The sequence below is a fragment of the Zea mays genome, chromosome 3 (assembly GCF_902167145.1).
Source record: "Zea mays cultivar B73 chromosome 3, Zm-B73-REFERENCE-NAM-5.0, whole genome shotgun sequence".
In the NCBI taxonomy this organism is placed as follows: domain Eukaryota; kingdom Viridiplantae; phylum Streptophyta; class Magnoliopsida; order Poales; family Poaceae; genus Zea; species Zea mays.
The window spans coordinates 148,331,852-148,346,790 of record NC_050098.1 but is presented as its reverse complement, the minus strand read 5'-3'; the positions used below and the strand labels follow the sequence as shown (position 1 = coordinate 148,346,790).

Below are 14,939 nucleotides of genomic sequence, written 5' to 3'. Positions count from 1 at the left end.
CCCGCCTTTTGTCCATATCATTTTTATAAATCTATTTGAGATACTTCGGGCGAGGTCAGGTATATCGTCCAGGATTGATGGAGACAGGGTGAAGTTGGGCCTGTTGACGATCTTTCCATGCTCGCAGCCAGCCTTCAGGAATGCTGCAGCAGTACCCCGAGAAGCTACCCAGGCACAGAAGTCACCGTGCCCAGCTATAACTTCGTCAAGTTCTTCAATTTCAGCTTCGATATGATCGAAGGCTTTTGGTAAATCTTCATCCGAAGGGGTAAATTTCCCGCTGCTGGCTCCAACTGAGTAAAAGATCTTCTTTAGTTGTTGGATACAACTGTTGCTAAAATTCAAACATTTATCCTGAAGGCTTGTTAATGATTTATTCAAATTTGAGTTGGCTTGGACTTCGGCTTCAAGTTTAGAATTAAGCTCTAGCTTTTCTTGTTCAAACTGTTTTGATTGACCGATAAGCTTCGAATTCAATTCTGATATTTTAGCTTCGGTCTCTGCCAGCAAGCCTTCGGTTGATTGAAGTTCGAAGTCTTTCTTTTCAATGATGACTGATTGTTCTTTTATTTTGCTCTCCAAATTTCCAATTATAGCTTCGTATTTTTCGTCCTCTAAATCCTGCTGCATCTTCAGAGCTTTGCTCAGTAGCATGCTCTGCACAAAAACAGTTTTCGTTAGTAACATTTTCATTATCCAAAGCAATAAGGAACAGAGAAAAGATTGTTTACCTTGAAATTGGAATAAAATAAGCTGCCGACGATATGCTGTCGTCGGTAGCGGCTGATATCTATCTCTAGCTTCGGAAAACCGATACTCTTTGACAGAGTACCGATGACCTTAGCTCCGGTTTGGTCTCGAATGCAGCCTAATTTTTCATCGTCCACACCTCCGAATAGAAGAGCTACTGGCCTGTATCCGCAAGATTTGGCATAGTCTTTTAGCTCTTCTATTTCGTCCTCCGAAAGTTTTTGCCCAATTAAATTTTGAAATGTGTAGGCTTCGTCGTCCGAAGCGACTTCGGCTATTTCTTTCCCCTTCTCAGGCACTGCGGCCATGACTTTTTTAGCAGCAGCGGCAGCTTCTTCTGCAGCCATGTCTTCTAAAATTTTGTCGATATTCTCAATGGTAGTCTCTAAGTTCACATCTTCGGCTGTAGCGGCTTCGGTAGCCGCGACCTCCGAAGGTGCGACTTCGACGTTTGTTGTGTCTTCAGCAGCTGCTGTTTTCTGAATTGATGCTCTCGGTGGCGTCTTGTCAATAACTTCTGTTACGGCAATAATTCTTTGCCTTTTTGCTTTGGTTATCTTCGTTTTTTCCGGCTCCGCCACCTTTTGAAAAAGCTTCGTCAGTCGAGGCCCTAATGGACTTAGCTTCGTGGGCATGGGTTCAGTCATTACCTTTAGAATTTCCTCCACGTCGCTGGTAGAAGGTGGTGTGGGGGTCCCCTCTCCTTCGGATAGTTTTCGCTTTGGAGTTGATATTTTTCTCTTGACAATTTTCTTCTTTTTTGGTGGTTGTTCTTCATCCTTGTTTAAAGCTTCGGCCTCTCTTTTTCTTCTCTGGCCCTCAGCATCCTTGTTCAGCTGCGCATAGTCAGGATATTCGAAGCCCAGTGCATCAAGCACTCGGTTCAGCCTTCGCTTCGGACGGGTACCGAAGGCTGCTGTCATCAGTTGATCTTCTTTTTTCGAATAATTTCCAAGAATTTCATTACACATCACCTCAACTGTGTCCAGCCACTCTTGGCAGGGCTTCTTAAAATATTTCTTGAATTTGAAGTGGTAAGGAAGCCGGACAAGATCCCCTTCCTTCTTCTCCCCCTTTAACTTTGGCATTTCCCATTTTTTCAGAGTAGGGAAAACTTTGAATGCTAAGAATTCTTGAACCAGATCCCTGGTACCAATATGCTCTGCAATGATTCTGAATTCATCCATTGCCCGTTGAGTTTGACCCTCTGGTGTCATGTTGCAGTGGGGTCGGGTTTCTCCGAAAGTTAGCTCGAGTGGACTTTGCACAAGCTTCTCCTTGTCCTCATCAACCTTGACATAGAACCATTCTGATTTCCAGCCTGCCGGCCATTTGCTTCGGTAGCTAATTACAGGAAACTTTGCGGTTTTCCGGTAGGCAAAATTGTAGCAACCGAAGTTTTCATGAAGCCCATCTTTTCTGGCCTTTGTTTGATAATGCAATTCATGAACTCGACAGAAACTGTCAGCAAAAGGCTCCACTGCTTGGCTTCGGAGGGCCCAAATATAAACGCTAAGCCTAACGATAGCGTTAGGAGTTAACTGATGAAGGTAGATGCCAAACCTCTTCAATATCTCCGCAACAATCTCGTGAACAGGGAATCTTAGCCCAGCCTTTAAAAAGCTTTTGAAGATGACAACCTCGTCCTTCTCTGGCTTCGGGGTGGTCTCTTCTCCCCCGAAGCGAAGTAGCTTCTTCTGATCTTCACTGAAAAAACCTGCTTTCACCATCTTGGCGAGATCAACCTTTGAAACAGTCGATTTTCCGAAGTCTAGGTGGCTGGGTTTGCTAGGCATGGCAATACGGTAGTCATCTTCGGAGTCGGTTTCTTCAATGTTCCCTTCTCCTTCGGCAGCTGTCGGGTTTGCTCCGGCAGCAGCCATTTCTTCCGTAGTCACCAGTCCGGAGCGCTGCATCGCTTCGGAGATGGGCACAGTCTCCGAAGCTTCAGTTTCGTCCCCCTCACGCTCAACCCTAGCTGTAGAGCGAACTCTGGCCATTTAATTATGAACTTGTGAAACTTTAATACTTTTTTCTCCGAAGCAGGCTTCAAGATGGAGCTTCGTTCAAACCTGACAAACAAGCTTCGGTGATGGTTAAAAATTTTGGCAGCAAAACAGTGCAAATAGCAGTAAATGCTGTGGTAACTTCACACCTACTCGTCTGTTTATATAGTGCTGCAGGTAAGAAGGCGAAGCGGCAGGGTTTTTACACCAGGCGGGCAGTAACTTGTACTCGCTGCGCAGTGGACCGCAAAGACCAAACAGTGACTCTGCAAGGTGGGACCGACACGATCTCGGGAAATGGATCGTTTCTCGGCAACGAGCTCAGGGAAGGTGTTTTTTGGACCTTCGGCTTCCCGAAGCTTGAGAGGATTTTTTCACGGTTCAAGCTCGTTACGAAAAACGATCTAGCGCCGCGAAAGGGGCTACTGTTGGGCCCATGCTTCGTTGCGCCGAAGGTCTTGCGTGAAGAAGCAGCTTCGGCTGAAATCGTCCCCAGGAAATGGCCGAAGGTTCCTTTTTATAGAGCTTCGGCGTTGCAAACCGACATAAAGATAGAATGACCTTTTTATCCATAGAGGTCTAAGATAATGTTGTAAACTTTTGTAAAGGGCATAATTGTAATTCGTCACAGGCTGCGTCCTGTGTCTATAAATAGATGAACAGTACCCCCGTACTGTTCACACGAACTTGGCATTTGCTTTTGCGTCACGCTTGTACTTTTTATCTTCTCTCAGGACCGAAGGTACATTTGTAGTTTGAAATCATTTCTATTTTTCCATGTTAATAAAATAGAAATGATTCTATGATGATGCTTATATTATATTTCATGCTTTATATGAATCCTTCGTCATTACTTGTTATGTTTACGAAGGTATGTCTCTTATGGCTTTCGTCCGAAACTCATTATTTCCCGAAGGGACATAATGCTTCGAAGGACGAAGGACTTTAACACTTAACACTTTTTATGTTGCCTTGTTCTTAACTCTTAGCATTTGAGAACAAGTCCCCAACACTATGATTAACCTAAAGATTGACTAACTTTCTATTTATCCTGTCCTTGATTACCTTTTTGGGGTTGTGTTATTATAATCAACTACATGCTAGTGCTTTACCCTAATCAACGAACATGATAACAATTATTTATGATACGGTGATTCATTATGATTATGATTATGAATTTGTGGCATTTTAGGGGGTTCGGGCGGTTTTCCGAGTGCCTCTGCGTAAGGACCTGTTCGTTGAGAGACCAACCGGGACAACAGTACAACCATGAGGGTAGAATGGGACACCCTTAGCTGATTAATCGGAGGAACTTGGGGTGTAGTTTGCTTCGCTGTTGTGCCGTCAATGGGGCTGGGGCATAGTGCTTGCTCTGCTAAGGGTGGGTGCTGAGGTTCATTTGATTTGGTTTTGTTAATCACCCACCTTAGGGAGTAGTATTGTGTTTGTACGACTGGCGAAACCTAACAGACAGCTACATATCAGGAGAATCTTTGTAAAGCCTACGTAGTGATACCCTGCCAGACCACGTATGAAGTGATCAATGGGGAGTAGCGCTCCTCGGGCAGAAAAGGGAATCACGGCTCATGGGTAAAGTGTGTGACCTCTACAGAGTGTTAGAAACTGGTATATCAGCCATGCTCACGGTTAATGGCGGCCCTGCGGTTGCGCGGGTGAGGGCGAGTGAGCGCGGGAAGGGAAAACCAGAGGGGGAGGGAGCAAATTGGGGCATGTCCTGAGCTGCGGACGTCAAGGAAAAGCTTACCGAGGCAACTGGCACGACGACGAAACGGGCTCGAGTCCTTGGCGAACGGCGACAGATTTTCCGTGGCATGCGCACGGGATGGGGTTGAGCTCTGTGGATGCGCGAATGAGGGAGGGGAGAGTGAGTGGGGCTCTGGGAGCTAGGAGTGGCCGAGGGTGGGGCGGTGGCGGGCTCGGCGCGTGACGTGGGCGCGGAGACCTCGGCGTGTGCACGGACTGTTGAAGGGGACGACACTGATTAGCGGGGCTAGGGCGTCAGCGGGCAAGCACGGGTGAACGAGCAACACGCGCTGATGGGGCGAGCCCACAACATAGAGGGAAAGAAGGAAGCAGGCGCACGAGTGAGTTGGGCGGTCCCACCGCGTAGAGAGAGAGAGAGAGAGAGAGAGAGGAGGGAGTGGGCGCGCGAGCGGGGAGTTGGGCCGACTGGGCCGAAATGCTGAGGGAAGGGAGGCTATGAGCTTCTTTCTCTTTTTCTTTTCTTCTGATTTTTGTTCTCCTTTTCTTTTTATTTTCTCTTTTGAATTCACATTCAACCATGCCACAAATTCAAATTTCAACTTTTCAAGCATATGCATCAAGCAAAAATAAGTTTGGATTTAGCATGATGCAACAATTCATACTCCTTTGGAGTTTTATCTACTAGAGTATTGTTACATTTCCAAAGAAAATAACCACTCCTCTACTATAAGAAAAAGAAGAAAGGGAAATGGAGAGAGGAAAAGGGAGGTAACACCTGAATTTAGTGAATACTAGACAAGAAATTTTATACCCCAAATTTAGAGTGTTACATATATGCTCTATGGCAGCTTTTTAGACGAGGATAGCTATACCACTTCGGCCTGAAACCTTAGCAGGCTCTCTCATATTAGTGGAACTTTGTAAAGGCCTTATAGTGAACCTTGCCTCGCCTCCTTAGAATATTTTTATGAGTCGTGATCCCTAGGTAAATTGGTAACACAACTTGTGGGTAATGATGTACAACCTCTACAGAGTGTAAAACTGATATATCAGTCGTGTTCAGGGTCAAGAGTGGTTCAGTTCATCACATGATTAAATTATAGAATTAAAATAAACTGGTCATATATTTTATTATTGGTATTGCATTTATGATCATTTATTTTAATTGGGATGATACATACTTATACTTAGTAATTGCTAATAAAATTTTGACCAACATAATTAAAAGCTAATGCTCAACCTCAACCGTATTCTTAGTAAGCCTTACACTACACTTTTTACTATACACTTACTGAGTATCAACCATAAGTGCAGTCACTCTTGTTGAATTCGCTGCTAGCCAGATGAAGACTACTACTACGAAGAGTTTGATCATGAGCTTTAGGCTATCTTCGCTCCAGTCAACCTGCTTATGGCTTATTATCGAGATCGTCATCGTCATCGTTTAGTTTCTTTAATTAGTTATTTTTATAATAAAGATATTTTATTTAGATAATAAAGTTTGTGACTCTCGTTTTTATATATTGAGTCATCGTAAGTGTGTAACTTGTGTTAGGATGTGTCCTCTACACTAGCCGGTTAACAGTAACCGGGGTAGGGTTAATCCTAACCGTCTAACCGCGCCCCTAATCGGGGGGGCTATCCTAACCGTTGGTTGCAGCCCCCGGTCACACGACGCCATATAAATAGATTAAGGGGGCCGACGGGTTTAGCTAACGCTAATCGCTCGACCACAAATCCTAATCGACACTTTGTAATGCACCCACTGGGCCAGTCCGCCCAAAGCCCACCATCGCCAGCGTCGGACGTTCATGCGCTCGTGCATAGCCTATTCAGACGGGCACCTCGCTCTCAAAACCTAGGCTAAGAGAGGAGGGAGGCCCGCCCTTATAAGTGCAACACGGCCCCCTTGGCTAGGCGAGGTGGTACTAACCCAGGACGTGCATACCGGTCTCTCACATCCCACCCTCCTAAGAGGCCCAAAGCTCTCTAGGCAGCAGCGGTAATGTGGGCTCCGATACCAATTGTAACGCACCCACTGGGCCAGTCCGCCCAAAGCCCACCATCGCCAGCGTCGGACGTTCATGCGCTCGTGCATAGCCTATTCAGACGGGCACCTCGCTCTCAAAACCTAGGCTAAGAGAGGAGGGAGGCCCGCCCTTATAAGTGCAACACGGCCCCCTTGGCTGGGCCGGCCCACGAGCGCATGAACGCCCGAAGCTGTCGAGTGTGGGCTGGGCCGGGGGTTGGACGCTGACATCTGGTATCGGAGCCCGGTTTGGCCCATGCCTGCCTTGGGGGGCTTCCCAAGGGGGGTGGGATGTCAGGGGCCGGTAGTCAGTGCCCCGGCTTTAGTCCCACATCGGCTAGCCAAGGGGGCCGTGGGCAGCTTAAAAGGGAGAGTCCCCCTCCTCCCATCAGCCTGGCTTTTGGGATGTGAGTGGTGGGCTCTCTTGGCTGGGCCGGCCCACGAGCGCATGAACGCCCGAAGCTGTCGAGTGTGGGCTAGGCCGGGGGTTGGACGCTGACACACTTTGAGAGGAACCGATCCCCTAGGCGCTCGGAATGACTGGAATCGCTGTGACTATGTCTCAGATCCCCGTTATCCCATCGGGATCTGAGATTCCCCCTGCAGGCAACATTGGAGGAGCTGATCCACCGCCGATCAACAACGGGAACCAATCTCCTCGACACTAGCAGGGAGATCGACAAGAAGGAGGAGGCGGGTCTTCGCTGCAAGACGCCGCCGCAATGATGGCTAGGAACAACAACGACGGTATGTATACATGTACCCCTCAGTAGAATAGATCTACTCATCATCGAGGTATTTTAGACACGGATTGGTATTCTAGGGACTTAGGAAACGATCCTAAGCACCAGAGATTCTAACAATGGTATCAGAGCCCACCTAAGAACCCTAGATCTCCTAATCCGCATCGTTTTATGAGATCACAGAAGGGGCGCGGTTAAACGGTTAGGATTAACCCTACCCCGGTTACTGTTAACCGGCTAGTGTAGAGGACACATCCTAACAATCTCCCCTTTGTTCTCTACATATCTCACACTCAAACTTTTATTAATTCCGTCCTTTAACAAGTTTACACATAGAGACCAATGTGTGACAATGATCTATTAAGTATCACCGCACTCATTGACTACAACATGCTCCCCTGCTTCAGAACGAAAGATTTTACTAGGTTGCAATCTGTAGCCCCTGTGATTCTAGATCATAGGTACTCCCTTGATCCTAAGCACCAGAGATTCTAACAACTTGATCGTGGCATACGGATGAGATGCATCTAGATTTATTCTTAAATTTAGTTTAGTTGTAGCATCTAGAGACCTTTGCAGCCACCTCTCGGAGCGATGACAAGGAGGGGAGATGGGATGGGAACCTAGAGGCCTTTGCAGCCACCTCTCGGAGTGATGACAAGGGGAGATGGGACCCTTCGTTGGGGTCCTCGCTACCGAGAACATAGCTTTGCTCCAGATGTGGTTGATAGTAGCTATTGGGGGCCTACGCCTTTGAAGGTGTCAAGGCTCGACCTTCAAGTCTCGACGAGGGGAGCCATCAGACTCCACACGGTCCTCATGAAGCCCCTGGTGCTGGGGACTTTGTCAATCGCTCGCCGCCTTCCGCGTGTGGTAGAGTCTTTGTTCTGGTGTATTACTCCTGCTTTCATAGACAAGATTAGTGTATGGTTAGACATATGGTTTTTATGGAGATGATCGAGGTCTGGTTTGGCCTTTCCTCCTCAACAACATCCTCAACAACACCGTACCTACCACCGATTGTTTGTTGTCCGATCAAGCGGACTATACTCCTAGAAGCGGCAAAGAAGATCTTTTACAATAAGCCTGGTGAAATAAACTTGAACCTGGTAGCACATGTGCCGTGCTCTTTGCCATCATTCTAAGTGGTGTGTGTGGCATGGCAACAACGACTCCAACAATGAGAGCAAACAATCCCGTCTCAACGTGGGCAACGATTATAGCTCCGTATCGCTAGATTGTGTCGGACCAACATGCCTTATTGAACGTTATAGGGCAAGAGCACAACACAAGCTAAGGGAAAAGTCTAACAACAAGTAGGAGCGAGTCTCCGGCCACACAGAAGAATATGGTGAACAAGCTCTACAGCCCAAAGTCAAGTTAATTAAAATTGTATGGTCATTTCATCAAGTTACTAGATCACTCTACCGCGCAATGTGAATGATAAATAAAAAAAGGATCTATAGGTTGGTGGTAAAAAATTAACCAATCAATTAAAACCACGAGGAAGAAAATAGATAGAAGGTGGAGGAGAAGGATAACAATGAGAGTAGCGCTTTATTAATTACCCAATTTCGGGTAAGACTTCTTAAAATAATCCGAATTTTTAATTACCTAAATTAACCGACCTGAATCTCTACTACTTATTAAGTTAGAAAAAAACTCAAACTGTGGCTACCTAGGGATCGAACCTTGGATTTATTAAGCATGATGCCTAGCCTTCCACCCACTAGCCAACATGACTCATGTTGAATTGTGTACAACTTCAACTAAAACGTCTTTTGTGTTTAACCCACCGTCCACTCTGTATGCTCACTAAGTATAGAAAAACATTTATAGCTTGGCCCTGATCTTTCTGGAATTTGGGACGCAGTCCAGGAAATAAAGAAAATATCTCTACTATTTATTAAGTTAGCAATAGTAGCCTGCCTTTTTGTGTTCTGTCATTCTGCGATCTCAGCCGTCCATTGTACCATTCTACAATCTCAGCCGTCCAATCCCGTACACCAGTTTTCCGCGCGCAGAAAAAAAAACAAACTGTGGCTGCCTAGGGATTGAACCTTGGATCTATTGAGCAGAATGTCTAGCCTTCCACCCACTAACCAACATGACTTATGTTGAATTGTGTACAACTTCAACTAAAACGTCTTTTGTGTTTAACCCACCGTCCACTCTGTATGCTCACTGAGTCTAGAAAAAACATTTATAGCTTGGCCCCTGATCTTTCTTGAATTTGGGACGCAGTCCAGGAAATAAAGAAAATAGAGAAAAGAAGTTTAGAAATTGATTTTTAGTTTAAAAATAATTGCAGAAACCCATTTAATTCATGAAAATTTCATATTAAATCCAAATGAGTTCATTCCAATTTCTATAATTCTATAATATTATTTTTCTCTAGCCTTTTTGTGTTCTATCATTCTGCGATCTCAGTCGTCCATTCTACCGTTCTACAATCTCAGCCGTCCAATCCCGCACACCAGTTTTCTGCGCGCAGAAAAAAAAATCAAAGTGTGGCTTCCTAGGATCGAACCTTGGATCTATTAAGCAGAATGTCTAGCCTTCCACCATCTAGCCAACATGACTCATGTTGAATTGTGTATAACTTCAACTAAAACGTCTTTTGTGTTTAACCCACCGTCCACTCTGTATGCTCACTGAGTCTAGAAAAACATTTATAGTTTGGTCCCTGATTTTTCTGGAATTTGGGACGCAGTCCAGGAAATAAAGAAAATAGGGAAAAGGAGTTTAGAAATTGATTTTTAGTTTAAAAATAATTGCAGAAACCCATTTAATTTATGGAATTAAATCTAAATGAGTTCATTCCAATTTCTATAATTCTATAATATTATTTTTATCACATAATACCTTTGTTTTGTCATGAAAACAACAATAAAATTGATTTCCTAATTAATCCTATATCAAATACATAGAAACTTTGGAAATTCGTAACTTCCCCATTTTAATTCCAAATTGAATCGTTCCAGTTGTGTTAGTCTCGTATGAATATTTACTACGTAGTAACAACATTGATTATACCATGTTTCATACTTTTATAATTAAATATTTATTTATCCTATGTTAATTGGGTTAATCTATGTCTATTGGATTAATTTATTTAATATATTAATATAGTATTCTACTTTGTGGTTATACGATGTTTGACCATTAGTCTTGCAAACACACACTTACCTTTTTATTTAAGCAAAAGCGTATGGTGGTACGTGTGAAACATGCTCTCCAATAATGAGACCATACAAATCGTGATATATATCAAAGTCTGCATGATACTGATGGTTGCAATGTAGTGGTGAAACAGATAGATTATAAATAACAAAATTTATGTATGGCCAGAATCACAAATTGTTTATGAAACATTTTCTCATAACGGTCGTAGTATACTGGTATTATATATTCCCGTTGCAACGCACGGGCATTCAGCTATCATGTATAGAAGTCTGCACGGTACTTTTGGTTGCAATGTAGTGATGAAATAGTTAGATTGAAATAACAAAATTTATGTATGGCTAGGATCACAAATTAATTACGAAACATTTTCACATAACAGTATAACACACATTTGTTCATAAGTTATCATGATATTAAATGTTTCCGTTGCAACGCACGGGAACCCACCTATATGTGTTTATGTCTACATCTATGACAGGAAACACATCTACTACATCTCTCTCCAAGCTCACTTACTATCATTGCACAATGCGTAGTAGTAGATAAGTATCACTGATATTCTTGAATTATATTTTTGGATGGAGGTAATATTATTTAAAGAAGAGCTTTGCATGCTATTTCTTTTGTTTGAATAATGCATTATACTTAAATTCCCTTTTTTGCATGTGTGAATTTTTTTTTCGTAATATTTTTTTTCCATGGATCAGACTTGTGAGTCATTTTTATAAACCAACGCCAAGCATGAATCCATGTTTCCTACTTCAAACCCCGAACAAACTCCATGAGCAGGACGCATTCGCGTTGTCGTCGCTCATCGATGACGAGAAGAAGCTTGGCGACTGTCAGTTCGACCTCTAAAAGCAGTCTTACGTGGTCGCATGCGCCGCTGTGTATGACAAGCTCCCGCGAAGCCGCCGCTTGGACGCGGTCCAGAGCAGCTGCACCGCGCTGTCCATCATTAAGCAGGGGGCCTCATGGTTGTCGCCAACGTCGACGATTCTCGGGTTGTTCTGGACACTGCATCCGACGACGACGTCATCACGCCGTTCAGCTCATCGTCCACCTGAAGCCCAACCTGCCACGTAAGTCGCTACTGGCCGGACATGAATTCTTGTGCGCTGGGACGATGGACGTTGCTGACGTTGTGTGAGTGTCCTCGAACATGATGTATGTAGTGGAATAGCGCATTCGGTGGTGCAACGGCCAGAGGTATTACCTCGCTGATGAGCCCGGGGTGCACTTCGTTTGGCAGTCCAACCAAGAGTCATCGGTACTCGTCATGTCGCGTGCGTTCGACGACTACTATATCGAGGATTATGGCGTCATCTTGGCGCCGGAGGTGACACAGAGGAGGATCGACAAACAGTGACCAGTTTGTCATCCTCGCCACCGTCAGGGTAGCTTTTGTGCCGGCCTGCCTTTAATTCTCTTCGTAAACACATACACACTTACTTTTTTGTTTAAGCAAGAGCATATGGTGGTGCGTGTCTGATGACTAACGATGTACGAGGGAATTTTTCCGGCATGTGTGGAACATGCTCGTGCTCTCCAATGATGAGACCATACAAATCGTGGCATATATTGAAGTCTGCATGATACTGATGGTTGCAATGTAGTGGTGAAATAACTAGATTAAAATAACAAAATTTATGTATAGCTAGGATTACAAATTGATTATGAAACATTTTCTCATAAAAATATAACACAGATTTTGTATATAAGTTATTGTAGTATACTGGTATTATATATTCCCGTTGCAACGCACGGGCATCAGCTAGTATTTCAGATAACCCGGATTCCCGACAGAATATCGTGAGCGAGGAGTCGGAGGCCAAGACACGTTGCACCGCGCGCCACGAGACGAGACGCCCAAACTGAGACGTGTGGCTTACACGCGGCGCCGGCCGCGTGACGGCCGGACCTGCATGTGATGGTGACGTGGCATGTGAGGCTGCATGCATACTTACGAGTTACGATGATGAGTTGATGACTGAAATACGTACGTACGCACGATGAGCGATGAGATCGTCCGCCAGCAGCCTACTACATAGCACACATGGTTCTTCCCTCTTGATCTATCGTCTAGATCTCTCCCATAGTCATCAGTCTCATACTCTACGCCAAGCCAAAGTAGCCGCCGCCCAAAACTGACCAACTCACATATATAGCACAGTCGACCACCAGATCGAAGCAGAACCTAACACCAGCACAGTGTACGTGGCAGCTGCGTATAGTACGTACGTGCTGCTACAGCATACACGGATCGATCGGGGATGGAAGAAGCTTCACGGGCCGGCCGGACCACATGGCATGGCAGCGATCACAGATGGCAGTTTGGCCAAGAGAACTCGACAACACCAATACGGTGCGGTGGTTGCTGGCAGCTAGCTAGTACGCGGCCGGCGGCTCTACCGGTGGTCTCTCATCTTGATTGTTGAGCCATGCACATGCACGCTCTAAGAGAATTTGTACTTTGATTGTCAAAGAAACAAAACAGATGCAAGTAAATACCAGTTTTATTACCACAATAACAGCTCTGCAAAACGATAGATTGATTAAATTTACATATACATAACACCTTTAACTAAAAAAACATTCTGTTCACGTACAGTCCCTCATGTCATATATATGCTGGCCGCTTTGCTGAGCACGGTCTAGCTCATGTAGGTAGGCAGCGACCCACCCGGCCGGTTTTATTGTTTCTTCACTCTGCCGTCACGTACCACATACGCCATCTTGTTTGTTCGTTTAAAACTTAGTTTGTTGCAAGAAAAATAAAGAACAAAAATGTGAATTTTTACGTGTATGAAATGGGGTCCGGCCTTGAGCTATACTGGGTCTCTTACTCTCTTTAGGCTAGCTCTGCCAGTCTTGCTCTCCACACTCGCTCTGCTACTAGCTACTAGCAGTAGAGAAGTAGAGGAGAGAGCATCTAGCTAGCGCCGTCGGACGGAGCTACCTCACCGCCGACCGCGCGCGAAGAGATCGATGGCTCATGCTGTTACGCTCGCTGCTGCAGCCGCGGTCGTCGTCCTCATCGTCGTCTGCTGCTGCTCCTCTTCGGAGGCCGCCGGCCACAGCGTCAACGCGAGGCAGCCGCCGCTGGCGCCCAGCCTGTCCTTGGACTTCTACAAGCGGAGCTGCCCCAGGGCGGAGTCCGTCGTGCGGAGGTTCGTGCAGGACGCCGTGCGCAGGGACGCCGGCCTCGCAGCCGGCCTCCTCCGCCTCCACTTCCACGACTGCTTCGTCCAGGGCTGCGACGCGTCCGTGCTCCTGGACGGCTCAGCCACCGGCCCGGGCGAGCAGCAGGCGCCGCCCAACCTCACGCTGCGCCCCACCGCGTTCAAGGCCATCAACGACATCCACGACCGCCTCCAGAAGGAGTGCGGTGGCGCAGTCGTGTCCTGCTCCGACGTCCTCGCGCTCGCCGCCAGGGACTCAGTCGTCGTGGTACGTCGTGTCGTGGCATGCACATGCACTGCACACTCCTTGATTAATTAAATTGGTTGGTCGTTCTTCATGCATGCTATTGCTTACACTGCCTGCCTGCCTCGCTCGTCTGTCGTCTCCTTAATTGCATATTTGCATGCATTGCAGTCCGGAGGTCCCAGCTACAAGGTGCCGCTGGGTCGGCGCGACAGTGCGAGCTTCGCGACGCGAGAGGACGTCCTGAGCGGGCTCCCGCCGCCGACGGCCGCCGTGCCGGCGCTTCTCGCCGTGCTGTACTGCTGTCCAAGATCAACCTGGACGCGACGGACCTGGTGGCGCTGTCGGGCGGCCACACCATCGGGCTGGGCCACTGCGCGTCCTTCGAGAGCCGCCTGTTCCCGCGCCAGGACCCGACGCTGAACGCCACCTTCGCCGGCCACCTGCGCCGGACCTGCCCGGCCAAGGGCACCGACCGCCGGACGCCGCTGGACGTGCGCACGCCCGACGCGTTCGACAACAAGTACTACGTCAACCTGGTGAACCGTGAGGGGCTCTTCACCTCCGACCAGGACCTCTTCAGCAACCCCGGCACCAGGCCCCTCGTCGAGAAGTTCGCGCGCAGCCAGAGAGACTTCTTCGACCAGTTCGCCTTCTCCGTGGTGAAGATGGGGCAGATCAAGGTGCTCACGGGCGCGCAGGGGCAGATCCGCAGGAACTGCTCCGCCCGCAACGCAGGCATGACGTGGTCCGTCGTCGACGAGGCTGCACAGCAGAGCTTCGTGTTCTAGACTTTGTACGTACTAGCTGGCTACTGTGTGGGCGGCGGTGTCCTGTCAACAGAACAGATAGCTAGCAGTAGCACTGGACGGCATGCAGCGCCCCCATGCATCTAGCTTGGACAAATAAAAATGGCCATGCATAAATAAATCTACCGCAACCAATCTTCAAATAGTACTGGCGAAATAGGAAAAAAAACTTCTTTTAAAAAACACCAGATATTCAATCAATCGACTGATCTTGCTGAATTAAAATTTGATATCTCATTATTCCGATATTTATGTGTCCTGTTAA

The 14,939-nt window shown here is 46.6% G+C and overlaps 1 protein-coding gene across 1 annotated transcript; it reads left to right on the top strand.

Annotated features, from left to right (window-relative positions):
• The first annotated feature begins 13,318 nt into the window (after positions 1-13,318).
• Positions 13,319-14,814, top strand: LOC100194341 (Peroxidase 12). Its single transcript, NM_001139377.1, has 2 exons — positions 13,319-13,889; positions 14,037-14,814. Exons 1-2 carry the CDS (start codon positions 13,428-13,430, stop codon positions 14,286-14,288), a joined length of 714 nt encoding a protein of 237 aa, NP_001132849.1. The 5' UTR covers positions 13,319-13,427; the 3' UTR covers positions 14,289-14,814.
• The last annotated feature ends 125 nt before the right edge of the window (positions 14,815-14,939 follow it).